This window comes from Pituophis catenifer, unplaced genomic scaffold, assembly GCF_029215685.1.
Source record: "Pituophis catenifer annectens isolate HBS135680 unplaced genomic scaffold, rPitCat1.0.hap2 SCAF_12, whole genome shotgun sequence".
Taxonomy (NCBI): Eukaryota; Metazoa; Chordata; class Lepidosauria; order Squamata; family Colubridae; genus Pituophis; species Pituophis catenifer.
Genome location: NW_027256892.1, coordinates 27,273,144 through 27,286,760, shown reverse-complemented (window position 1 = coordinate 27,286,760; position 13,617 = coordinate 27,273,144). Strand labels below are relative to the sequence as shown.

At 44.5% G+C, this 13,617-nt stretch overlaps 1 protein-coding gene across 2 annotated transcripts in view; it reads right to left on the bottom strand.

The window, feature by feature from the left end:
• Window positions 1–9,908, bottom strand: part of DSCAML1 (DS cell adhesion molecule like 1) — an 88,109-nt gene extending 78,201 nt beyond the window's left edge. For both annotated transcript variants that reach the window (XM_070952570.1, XM_070952571.1), the window contains exon 1: window positions 9,791–9,908. In XM_070952570.1, the coding sequence (XP_070808671.1) occupies window positions 9,791–9,893 (103 nt within the window). In that variant the 5' untranslated portion in view covers window positions 9,894–9,908. The remainder of the gene's footprint in view (window positions 1–9,790) is intronic.
• Window positions 9,909–13,617: the final 3,709 nt, after the last annotated feature.

Genomic DNA, 13,617 nt, shown 5'->3' with positions numbered 1-13,617 from the left:
TGGAGGGGGGAATGGTTCCGCCATTCACACAAATGGAGCTGCACGCACATGCTTGTCTGCCTGTTGCTTGTGCCAGCAGAGTTGCACACACGCATGTACTCGCCCACTGGTTCTGCAGCCCGGTTCTGAATGGGCCGCAGCCAGGTAGTGGGCCACAGCCCAGGGGTTGGCAACCCTGCTAAAAAGCACTGTGGAGCAGTATATAAGTGCTATTGCTATTTGGACCGGAAGCCATACAATCTCTCACCTTGGGGTAGCCTACCTAAAAACACACACACTGCTCTCATTGGAGATTCCTATGAAGAGCTATTTGGGCCAAACAATGAGGTAGCGAAAGAAGCTCCTATAGATAGGGCAGTTATCTTATGTGCTCTACATTGCAAGACCTTTGTGTTTTTGCCTGCTGGGTGTCTGAGGACCATTCCCAACAGCGTTTATTACAGCCCCTGAAATCCATGCTGCCACAGGGCAACTGCTGGGTGACGTTCAGCAAATCTAGAGCAGATTTGTGACCAAGAACAGGCCTCCACTCCCCCCTCCTCAGGATTTTGAGGCTTTAGCTCAGGAAAGGCATAGAGGGTTCTGGACATTAAGAAGCCTTCTGCCACCAGCAGGTCCAGCACGAGTCTGGAAGGGTGGGTGGCTGAGAGGTTCAGGTGAGCAGCCAAGACAAAGGTAGGTAAAAACAAAGAGCCAAGGAGAGGGAAAGTAAAAACAGCAGAGAACGGGGGAAAGGGAAGATGTGGGCAAGGCATGCCTGCCTCCCAGGGCAAGGCAGAGATGGGGCCAGGGAAGAGAAAGATGGCATCCCGAGGGACTGACCTCATGATCTTTTTCAACTCTGGCTCTGGGGCAAGAGGAGGAGGAAGATGCTCGCATCAATGCCCTGCCTTGCCCTGCCCTGTTTGAGCATGGGGTGGTGGGGGGTGGGCATCTGCTTTCTGAACTCATGAAGTAAACAGACTTCACAGGCCACCTTGACAAATGGCAGTTAAGCTTTCTGGGGAGACACCTAATCAGCCAGCACCAGGAAAAAATTCAATTCTCCATGCCCCAGTTTGAACATGCTACATATTGCCTTGAGCAGGGAGAGTAAAAAACAAATTACATCTAGTCCCCGCTTAACAACCAGTTATAAAGTTACAACAGCCACAGGACGAGTGTTTTATGGCCCTTAAAGCAGGCCCAGCTGTCATAAAACAGTCACATGCACCTCAGTTACATGACTGCATGTCAGGAAGGTTATCTTTATGACAGTCATGGCATTTCCACAGTCACGTGATTGTGTTTTTTTGCTGGTTTCCAACAAAAAAAGGCCTATTCAAATTAATGTGTTTGCTTAATAACTGTGGTGTTTGCTTAACTACTACCGTACAAAAAAGCTGAAACATTACTTCCAGTAATACGGGTTCCTCAACTTATGACCACAATGACTGATAACCATGATTCTAGGCTCAGTTATGGTCATTACTCAAGGACTGTATTTTGACTTGAAGAAGGGAAAGACCCCAGCAAGACATGAGCTTCAAAGCTTCTTGGGAGAAAAAGTCACTGGGGATCTGAACAGGCAGAGATCCTTTCTCCTTCCTCTCACCCCCCACCACCCACAAAGTGCTAGAACCCAATTCACTCTCTTTGCACAGTGCTCTTGACCATGTGAGCCAGAGACGCCCATCCTCAGCCCTGAAGGAGAAGCCCAGGGCCGAAAGGGGAGATGATGTTGGACATTGTCTCCTGCAATGTAAGACCATCTGCTCCCAGCCGAGCTTGCTATCACCCACCAGCTCCTAAAGATCCAGAACAGCAAAGGAAGGTGATGGGCAGCCAAAGGCTGAAGTCAACTGCCCATAGCTTAGCTTCCTGGGACTGCCACCTGTACCGGCTTCAGCACCCTTTGAGGCACACACAGCCCTCCACCCAACCCATCCTCTGCAGGTCAGAGCCCACGTGGCTAACAACCCCAGCCTCTGACGGCCATTCTGCCTTTCCACATGGGCCCCTTTCCCCTTGGTGGAAATGATATCTTCTCAGGAGACCCCAGGAACCTCTCCTTGGCCAGGGCCCCCCATAAAGCTGCCCGCTCACTTGTGCACCTGGGGACTGTGCACAAAGGACTGTTCCATCCTGCCCCACCAAGGAGCCTGAGGTGGAGACCATCTAGTTACTCTGAAGACCAAGGCAGAGAAACAGCATCCTCTGTGGAACTGGCCTAGGTTCCCACAGCACTTATAATTTCAAATCACCAGGTCTTGTCCTTACCTGGTACTTTGCTGAATTATTCAGCATCTGGCCAGAAAATCCTAGAAAATATGATCCACCCATGAAGCACTAATATAAACAACCAACAACAAGCTGGTGACTTGGGAATTATAAATATGTTGAGAGTTCTCAAAATCATTGGAACTACCTTCTTACCCCCCACCCAGAATCAACCAGGGTCTTTTCCCTCCTTCCCAAGACCCCTCCCCCATTATCCTAAACCTAACCCACTCAGAAGGCAGGGAGATGGGTAAAAGCCCCTTCCTCCCCAGGGGCTGGCTTTCATCTCAGGAGCAGAGATACCTGAAGCAGCCAGAGTTAATTGCCAATTAAAATTCAGGAAGCAGGACCTACTGAGGGAGGAGAGGAGGAGGCCCATGCAGCAGTTGGGCACTGCCATGTAAGGGGGGCTTTAAGCAGAGCACACATGGGCATGAGAAGGAGGAGGAGGAGCTCAAGGGCTTAGTTGAGGGGCAGAACTCAACATGGAACTTTTAAATCTCTCTGGGACTTTGGAAAACGTTATGGCTGCTCTCTCTCTCTCTCTCTCTCTCTCTCTCTCTCTCTATATATATATATATATATATATATATATATATATATATATGTATATAGATTGAATGATATATATTCATATATATATATATATATATATATATATATATATATATACATACACACACACACACACATACAGTATATACACATATATTATATACATATATACGTATACATATATATATTATACATACACAGACACACATATATATTTTATGTGTGTGTGTATATATACACACACATACACATACATATATACATATGTGTATGTATACGTATACATATATGTGTGTGTCAGTGGTGGGTTGCCCCCAGTTCTGACCGGTTCACAAGAACCGGTAGTAAAACCGGCAGGAGGCCTCACCCACTGCCCTGGATGCCGTCATCAGCGATCTGCGCACGCGCAGAAGCAAGGCGCGCACATGCTCGATCCTGTTGTGAACCGGTAGTAAAGGTAAGTAGAAGCCACCCCTGGTGTGTGTATATATGTGTGTGTGTGCGTGTATATACATATATATATATATATGAATATATATCATTCGATCTATATACATATAGATTTGACAAATTAATTGTATTTCAAATACATCAGTAGGCGACATGCCTCCTCCTCACTCAAAAGGGCAGGATGATCACACACCAAGGCACCCGCAGCAGCATTCCTTGTTTTGCTGCTCCATTTGAAATCTTCATCTCCATCTGATCTGAATATCTAAATCTGAATTATCACAGTAAAAGAGACATGGTGTTCACACTTTTTTTTTTATCTTGTTGCCATGGTGATTAGATAAAATTCACACCAAGACTGGGGGGTGGGGGTGGAATTATTGCAGACAGAATCTCATCCTGTTGTTGAGATTGGTGCCAGGGATGCCATGCTTTTGACCCCTCTCATCTGGCATAAGCATCAGAAAGGGGCTGGTCAACAGTGGGGAAGGAAAAGGCCGGCACGGACCCCAGGTGCATGAGCGAGCAGGCGGCTTTGCTGCAAAGCCCCTGTGGGGTTTCTTGAATGCATCAGACACACGCAGGAATTCCCAAGGAGATACAGAATATATTCAAATGAGGACGGATCATTATTTCACATTTCACAGCACATGCCCCACCAAGGAGCTCGGGAATGGGTTTTTTTGCACACATGTCAAGACTTGCATCATTTGGCTGGCTTGAGTAGAATGAAAAGCTGAAGATTTTGCCCAACCGAAGGAGTCACTCAATATGGCTGAAATGCTTTCAACCAGAACCTGGACTTGAATTTGGGGAAGGGAATTATGCTGGCCAGCAGTGGCCCCGCTGCACATTCCCACCTCCCCCACTACAGGAGATGAGCTCAATCTCTCCCCTCCCCCACTGCCCAGCCCCCTTAGGAACCTGCTCAGCAACTCCTGGAAAGGGATTGTTCATTGCGTTCCCCTCAAGCAATCAAAAGGGTCACCTGAGGAGGGAATCCTTGCAGGTGATGAGACCTCCTTAGTCGAATGCAATTCTTCTGCCCCAAACTGTGAACTCCCAGGTGAGGGTGGGATGGGGCAGAGAGGCAGGGCTGCATCCATGCAGTGACACGTAACCATGGCTCACTAATAACAGGGACCTCTCTGGGCAGCAATGGAGGGCCAGGAAAGAGGGATCTGGTTTCAGCCCTTCCACGCTCAGCTGGCGACCCAGCTTCCCCTTGTGATACCAGACAGCCTTTGGTGGGAGGCAGAAGTTGCTACTCCTCAGAGAGAGAGCTCCTGGAAAAAAGGCAGGGCAGGGGGACATGTGCCCAGCACAGGGATTCCTTGGATCAGGCCACAAGGCAGGAGGTAACATTGTTCGAGACCTCTGGGCACCACTCTGTGGAGGCTGGCAGCCAAATTATGATGCAAAGGCTTGGCTCAGACAGCAGAATATGAATGTGGATGCCACAGCCATAAATATCGCCAGCAGCCTTAATTTGGTGTAGCTTCATGCTGAATCTCCAGGAGTTCATTACATTTGGAGAGGAAATAAACAACTTCTAAAAATATAATTTTGTGAAATTCCCAGATTATTAAACGCTAAAATTTAACCCATAAAAGAGCATCCTAAAAAGTATTACAATGCCACTGAATCAGCTCCAGGATGTCCCACAACCTGACCACTGCTAGCAGTGAGGCTTAGAATTGGGGGGGGGGGATTAGGATGTGAAAAGAAGGAAAAGGACAGGGCAAACCAAGGGACTCACAGCAGGAACATGGGCCACCTCTGTGTTCACTTCTCTGGACAGTGAGCCTCCTGCCTCATCCAACAAAGCAGGCTCCCAGACAAAGGGCTAGGAGGGTGCAGCCAGCTTGCTCCCAGTCCACCTTGGTTGGACAGAGTGGGAGGCCTGGATTGCCACAGAGTTCCTTGTAATCCCTGTCTCAAAGGGGGTCACCACAGAAAATGGTTGATTGCCTCTCAGCCTTCTGCTTCAGAGCCCCCCCTCCCCTCTCAACTCAAAGTGATCTGTCTATCAGCTTTAAATTATCATGGGATGAATAGTACATTTTTCAGGATACCTATGAAGCTCTGGCACTGACAAGGACCTACATCTCTACAACTGCCAGCTCCAAAATTCAGAGAGAATTAGGAATTCACCCCAGAAGTATTGCCTGCAGAACGAAGAAGCTTGTCACTGCCCGCTCCCAGCTGAAAAAAAATGGCCTCCCTTGGGAAACTGAGCCTTATTCTCCAAGGTATCTCCTAAGGCTTCAGCAGAGGTACAACGTTACTTTAGCTGAGTCTACTTGACTCTGAAGAACAGATTCAACAGAAAGGATACAAAGGTCTAAAGGAGGAGAAGGAAAGGAGAAAGGAGAAAGGAAGAGATGGTTGGCACCTGAGGCTTTCCAGTCTCTGGGATATCTGCATTTGCTTCCTCCTCACACTTGGCAAAATGTCATCTGTGCTTCATTGTCTCACCTCTACTCAAGAACATGTGCCCAGGCCGGGTTTTGCTGCTTAAAATGAAATTTTGCAGAAGGATTTCTAGTACCTTATTCCAGATTTTCTGAATTGTGTCATACTTCCAATTAGAACCCCAGTAGATCCAGATGCCTGTCCAGCTGCAGAGCTGTGGCTGTTCAGGGATGGCCTCAAGCCCCATTCCTAATCCCACGACCTTTTCTTAAACTCCTGCATCCGTAACAAGGACTTCTTGGCAGGAGGAGTCAGAACTCAAGGCGAGACTGATCTTGACAGGAGCACCAGCAAAGTAAATGGGTTTTCAAAAACCTATAATTTCTCTTCAACCCTTGACTTGACTAAACACACATTTTTAGACAGAAGCACAGTGAGATAGGCATTAAGCAAAAATGAGGCAGACTAATAATGGTTCATATATAGGATAACCTTCTACAAGGGAATTTATCTTTGATTTCAGGGTAAATTTCAGCGTTGCCAAGTTAAACAAATAATACAGCCAACAATTTAACAAACAAGGGGGAGAGGAAGAAGTTACTGCAGCCACTGCAGCCCGGAACTGATGAAGAACAGGCCATTGGAGGCATTAAAATATTGGCTATGAAAACAGGCCATTGGTTTGCCTCACAGTGGATGCTTCTGAGAAGCTCAAGAAATAAGCCAGGCAGCCTGGAAAGGCTGGCAAAGGTAATGACCCTTCAAGGAAAGTGGTGGTAGAGAACAAAGGAGAGCTCCAAGGGGCAGCAAACCTTCCCACCCCTAAACCTCAGTAACTGAGAGCCTGGGGGGAGCCCCGGGGGAAGGACTTCTGTGCTGCAAAAGCTGACCAGTTCTCCAATGAGGCAATTTGCTTTTCCAATAAGATACACAAGGGGGTGACCAGAAGCCTCCAGCTGTGGGACATCTAAAGAGTGGGGACTACAGCACCAAATATGCCCTATATAAAAACCTATGGGCAAGTCAAAAGTTGAACAGGAGCATCACCATAAATCTCAGGCAATGATGATGTCAAGACCAGATTATAATGTGAAAGTCGTCTTTCTTCAATCGTGGCAGGATCTTGGAAGAGCAACAATAAGAAACTTTGGTACCTGGATAAGACTGCTAAAGTGTTGCAGGTCAGCCATCAGCTATAACACCCCCCCGCCTTTTTTTTTTCTTGGTGAAATCTATCAAATAGCAAACACAACACTAAGTCCTTCTGTACCAAAGACAAGTTCCTTGTGTGTCTAATCACACTTGGCCACATAAAGTATTCAATTCAATTCAGTTCAACACTTAAAATCCATGAGTCAACAATAATTGCTTCCTGGCAAGCCTAGTTTTAGAGATGGGCTGGCTCAAAGGTACAGGCGAATTGAAGGTGCAGCACTAGAGGACTTGCCAAAGTTTCTCACAAGACATGGTGTGGGAGGGTTAGGTGACATGATGGCAGCAAGACAGGAAACTCCTTGTCTCTTTTTCTAAAGTTGCAAGCAGCACATGAGACAAATGGAAACAACACATTCCAGGAACCATCGTCAGTATTTAAGGGTTAGGATTAAATACCAGTTACCTTCTGGACCCATCTGTGACGTCGGCAGTACTCTGATGAAAAAAACTCGACTTCAAGTGAAATGTTGTGGATGTCAGCCTCTAATATCAGGCTTCAGACGTTAAATAAGTGAGATGCTTCAGAGAAACAGCATCGACTGGTACTAGTGATCTGGTATTAAACCAGCCACGTGTTTGGCAACCATGCTCTGCTACCTGGCAAGATGACAAGCCTCAGAAAAGGAATTATTAGCTAACTCTTTTCTCACTCTTTGCTTAAATGGGTGGATAGTTAACAATACAATAGGAAATATTAATATCCAGTAATTGGATATTAACAATATCTTGTCAAGCTGGGTTTCCTGTCTTCCTTGCCAATTCACACTGGATATTGCCAAATATTCAAAAGTGATGTGAAGCTGCTTCAAGGACTAAAGATTTGGGAGATGATTGAATGAAAAAAAAAAAAAGAAATGAAAAAGTTGAGTTTGACATTATAAGAATTTTCATGTCACCTAGAAGTCAGGGCACCTTAGAGCCATCATGCAGAGTCAAGCCAAGACATAAGTTTAACCCTTGCAGTCCAGACCCATCCTTGGAGACTGAAGGACTCCATTATAACACTGACATTTCTTGTGTCCTTTGTCAATTTCGACTTCCTGAATATGAATTATGACTGACAGAATTATGTTCCACCAATAGCCTCAAAGGCTTGCCAGGTACCACAAGAGGCCCTAATGCTAAAACTGTTTCCCTCTTCAGTTCCCCTCCAATAAACAGCACAAGTACTTGATCAATGGCAGACTTGCTGAAGTCTCTGCCACAAAGAAATCACCTTTACAGCTTTTTTTCAAAGAAAGCAAGTTATATACACATACATACGCACACACGCATACACACAAAAGCTGTACCTCCGGCAGGAGCAGCAACATAGCCAAGAAAAACTTGGACAATTCCCTCCCACCCATCAACCTGGGGTTGGAATTTCCCCACTAGATTATACAGGAACATTTCTTAGTTGTAGACTCCAGCTTTCTGAAGTACCTCAACAGCCAAGTACGTTCCATCCATTTCACCAACACCTCCAAGCTATCCAAGCCACAGCATCTAAAATCAGGACTCCAAGATCACAAGACCAGTAGGACCTATCCGGAATTTCTCAAAAAAGGACAACCTTTATCCTACAGATCAAATAGAAAATGCTCTAGGCAAGCACAAATCAATGAGCTATTTATTGTTTCCCCTTTCTTTTCATCATGCAGCTTGTACTCTAGAAAGGTCAAATAGAGGGGTGAGGCACATGCCTTTTTTCCTCTTCCAGGCTTATTCAAACTCTTATAGCCTTTGCACAACTGAAGGCTATGAAATCTTCTCTTGGATGGAAGATCCACTGCAGGGCCTTGTAGAATTTTGCCCTCAAATTCACTCAAGAGTATTTCACTGTAAGACAGTTTCAAGAAAGCTACTCATCTATGGTGGATTCCATTTTAATATATTTCCAAGATGAGCACAAACTTTGATTCTGTATATAGGTGATCCTTGTTTAATGACCACATGTTCACCAACCACTGAAGTTACAATAGCACTGAACAAGTGGTACTTAGGACTGGTTCTCAAAGTTCTGGCCACTGCAGCATCCCTGTGGTCATAAGATTGTGATTCCTGGCACTCAGTGACCAATTTGCAATATGACATTGCAGTGTCCCAGTGATGTAATACATCCAACAAGCAAAGTCAATGGGGAAGCTGTCAGGAAATCACAAATCAGGACCATGGGACATCATCCACTTAATGACGGCACAGGATCTGCTTAAGAAAGGCAGCCAGAACTGCCATTGCTATGAGGCATCATCACCAACATGGCGCTTTATGATTGCATCACTTAGCGATGGAAATTTCAATCCTAATTATGGCCATTGTGTGAGGACTACCTTTAGTTCCTATTTCATGACAGCAACCAATCCCAATCCCCTTATCTCTTGACATGAACAAAAAATCAGCTTCACATTTTCTCTTTTAAATTTCATGCAGGAATGGCTATTTCTCCAATCTTTGAATGCAAAGTTTATAAAGGTGACATGCACAGCTGTATTATCACACAGGCTATATAAAAGAAAAACCATTAAGATATATATGAGACAAATTTGAAAGATAAATTCCAAACTCTTTGGGCATACATGGCCAGATATCCTACCAAAGTTTAAGCAAGGAGATACAACTAAACAGGTCTGAGCTGAATAGTGCCAGAGCAAATTAAACTTGTACTGACATCCCAAGTCAAAGATACTGGGAGAATGGTGAAAAACCTGTTAGAAGCTTGGCAAACCACTTGAAGCAAAAAATATCCTCAGAGAGATCTACTATTGAGGAAAACCTAGCCAAGGTTTGTGATCAGCTTGATCAGCTTGTACTTTTGACCAATGACTTTTGGAGACACACCCAAAAGTAGACCTTCAGGAGATCCCCTAGAAATACCATGCAATAGAAAGGGGAACACTGCCGCTACCCCTCTTACCAGAGATGATAGAAACTGTATCTTTCTCCCAGGATACAACATTAACATATTCTTGCACTGAAGAAGGAATGAGGCACTTAAAAACCGCCACGTTTCCACGCATTGATCTTTGATCCTCCACTCGAACTGTGTAAGGTTCCCTGAACACTGGGAAGAAAAACAATAGGTGAGCAGACAGGTTAGCAACTTGTATACTTCACCCAAAATTAATTTCACACCTTCCCACATCTCTTCACCCTACAGCAGAGGTGGGTTTCAGCAGGTTCTGACCAGTTCTGGAGAACCGGTAGTGGAAATTTTGAGTAGTTCGGAGAACCGGTAAATGCCACCTCTGACTGGCCCCACCCCCATTTATTCTCTGCCTCCCGAGTCCCATCTGATCGGGAGGAAATGGGGATTTTGCAATAACCTTCCCCTGGAGTGGGGAGGGAATGGAGATTTTACAGTATCCTTCCCCTGCCATGCCCACCAAGCCATACCCACCAAGTTATGCCCACCAAGTCACAACCACAGAACCAGTAGTAAAAAAAATTGAAACCCACCACTGCCCTACAGGGTGTATACCAAAGAATGCCCCAGACCATAGCTTCAATAATTAGGATAAGACTGCACCTTATATACTGTATTTTTCGGAATATAAGACGCACCGGAGTATAAGACGCACCTACCTTTTTTGGTGAGGAAAAAAAGAAAAAGAAATCTCCCTTTGCCTCTGAGCAATTTTGCCTTGTAACAGAAAACAGCCTGCTTTACTTTCATTTTCCTTTTCAGCATAGCTTGATTAGCACAAGGGGAAAAAAAATATGTGCCAGCAATTTACAGAGCCCTACGCAAAACAGCTGAGAGCAAATCAGCTGAGAGTCGGGAGGCCGATCCAATCAACTTGTGCTAATTAGGCTGTGCTGAAGCTGAAAGGAGCTGTTTTTTCTTGCTGTTTGCTTGCAAGGAGGTCACTGCAAGGAGGTGGGTGGGGCTACATTTGGTGTATAAGACGCACCTAGATTTTCACCCCCCTTTAGGGGGGAAAAAGGTGCATCTTATACTCCAAAAAATACGGTATGTATTTTATCCTGATCTGCTGATTTTCCAGCTTCAAAAATCTCATTCTAGTCAAAACAGGAGAAGACAAAGATGGGAAATACAGTACATGTCCCATCATAAGCTGAAGGCTGACAGAAGATGTTCTTAACCTGAAAAACTGTTGCAGGTTAACGATTTGTCTTCAGTGCAACTGATTGCTATGGGTGACTTTTAACTGAGATTCTTAAAAATGAATTTCTGCAAAAAAAAAAAAAAAACAATTCAATGGAAAGCTTATTAAAACCAGTGTAAAATGAAAGAACAGAATAAAGAAACAAGCCTTTTCTGGGGATCAAAGTGTCACCAAGGCAGGTGCCAAATAAGCCTCTCTAGGGGGTGGCATTTCACTGTTGCTGTTACCTCCTCCCAGGAAACTCCTGCTAGTCTAGCCCAGACGTTCACAGGAACACAAGCACACAGGGTACCCTTTGATCCCAACCCCAAAGATCTTTAGAGGTCAAACTGGCTGTGAGTTAAGATTAGAGTAGAATTGCAGGGGGCTGGGCACCTGACAAAGAAAGAAAGAAGAGGCTGCTTTTGAAAACTTCCAGAACTTCATAGAACCAGAGACCTAAAAGGCATCTCAGAGGTAGTCTAGTCAAGCCTTCTCTTCAGTGTAAAATCCACCAGAGCTTCTCTGATAGATGATTATCCAGACTTACATTCCAAGGCCAGCATTAGCCAAATGGCCAACTGCAAGGAGGAGTTGTACTTTAGGACTCTTTCCTCTCTTGCTTCCCTCTTGCCTGTCCTTCATTCCTTGCCCTTTTCCCAACCTCATAATATCAGGTGTCCTCACCATTGAATAATACTTTATAGGTGGACACCCTGTTTTAGCTTTTCTGCTAAATTGGATATAGGCTGTTCAGATAAAATTCTTAAAGGTAGACCTAGCAGGAGTTACAGGGCTTAACATGCCCCCAAGATTGCTTTAATGTACAAAGAATGATCATAGTATGAAATATGTTATTATAAATCAAACAGAACATGCTACGAAGCAATCAAAACAAAAATCTTAAAGCATTTCTCTTCATATCCCTCCCTTTACTTCATCATGATTCTGATTTGTTCCATTTTATGGAGAACTTCATTTGAGCAGAGTTGAACCTGCTCTTTGGTTTTCTATCCATCAATTGTCAATCACCAATCTACCCTCTCTTTCCTAGGAAGTTCTCCCACTATCCTCCATGTCCAGTTTGAGAAGTCCACAAGCAGGACATGAGTGCCCAGCCCATTCTCACACATGGCTCCTTGTTGTTGCTGTTCCTTATCAGCTCAGAATTCAGACAAGAAGCATAAAATGGTTTTCCTGACACTTGCCACATTCAAGGCAGCAAGCTTCGTTTTAAAATACACAATGTCAAAGAAACATTGTTCTTTGCCTGCTTTCAACTTCTTCCATGTCCAAATGTCTATGGAGATTCTCAGTCATCCAGGTCATAGTTGAAAAAAGTGCTTTTTCAAAAGGCGACTGGACTTTTTTTTTTTTTTTTTTTTGCTTGAAGAGGTTTTGCTTGGATGAGAAACGAAATGTCTTCAAGCAAAAACAAAGAAAGTCTAGTTGCCTTTTGAAAAATCACCTTCGGGACTCTTCCATATCCGTTTATCTCAGACGACTCCATTGGGTTTAGATTTAACAAGATGAAGGAAAAAAATGCTTTAATCCTTTGTTTCAAAGCATGCATAACTTTATACCTTCTACCATGTTCACATTCATTCACTTATTTTTCTAATTAATGAAGTCCCAAATATTGGAGCTCTTCCTCCAATCACCAATCAAAAGGTTCTGTGCTTTCTTCTGATTCCATGGGGTACCTTTTGAGTTGAACTGCAAACTGAAGCTAAACAATCGTAGCCTTGACTCAGTCTCAAGTGGGTCAGCTGCTCTCCATTCGTAGCTAAGGTTTGGCCTATGGGCAGAGGTGCATCTCTCCCCGCCTGACCACAGCAGACAAATCCTTTAGCTTGCTCCCACTGAACAAACTTCCCTCCAGAATGATCAGATGCATTAGATGTCTCTGGGGGCTTCCAGGGGCCCTTCAGTGAAACCCCACTCCCAAGACAGAAGCTGTACCTCAGCTTCTCCAGGCACACCTCAAGTTTCTTTGCACCTGAACCTGCTCCTTTCTGTGCTGGGCCCTAACAACTGAAGAAATGGAGACATGTAATTTTGGACACGACACCTGGGAGGATTTTCATAGGCCTGACCCCTGCTGAACTTCCATTGCAATGGAGAATGAGCCAGTGGATGGAGGCCCCAGATATATACAACACTTGATTATTGATACCACCCAAGAATGACTATGGATCTAGTCTTGGTGTTCCAAAGATCTAGGTGGCTGCTGCAATGCATTTATTTGGCTAACCCCCTGTGAAGCTATTGAGCTAATTGAGCTAATTTCCCAACCAGAAGGAAACAAGAAATAAAGTTGCAAGAAATAAGGACTATCACAAGTCTATTTAAAAAGAGTCTCTTCCCCCTTGCTCCTCACATCCAAGAGAAGAGAATACAAAGGAAGAAGGTTAAAGGCTGCCTCTTAAGAATTCTAAGGAAATCATCATGGCACGGAGCCCTCAAAATAAAAATAAAATCATGTGCACATATAGAAACATTTTGTAATTCAAGTAAATAGTTCACTTCTTGGTCTTTAATGTCCTATCCCATCCTGTGAGGCAAGGAAGGAAGAAGTTGAGTATCAAGCTGGTCTGTGCACTTTGGCAACTGGTGTTTAATAGTTTACCTAATG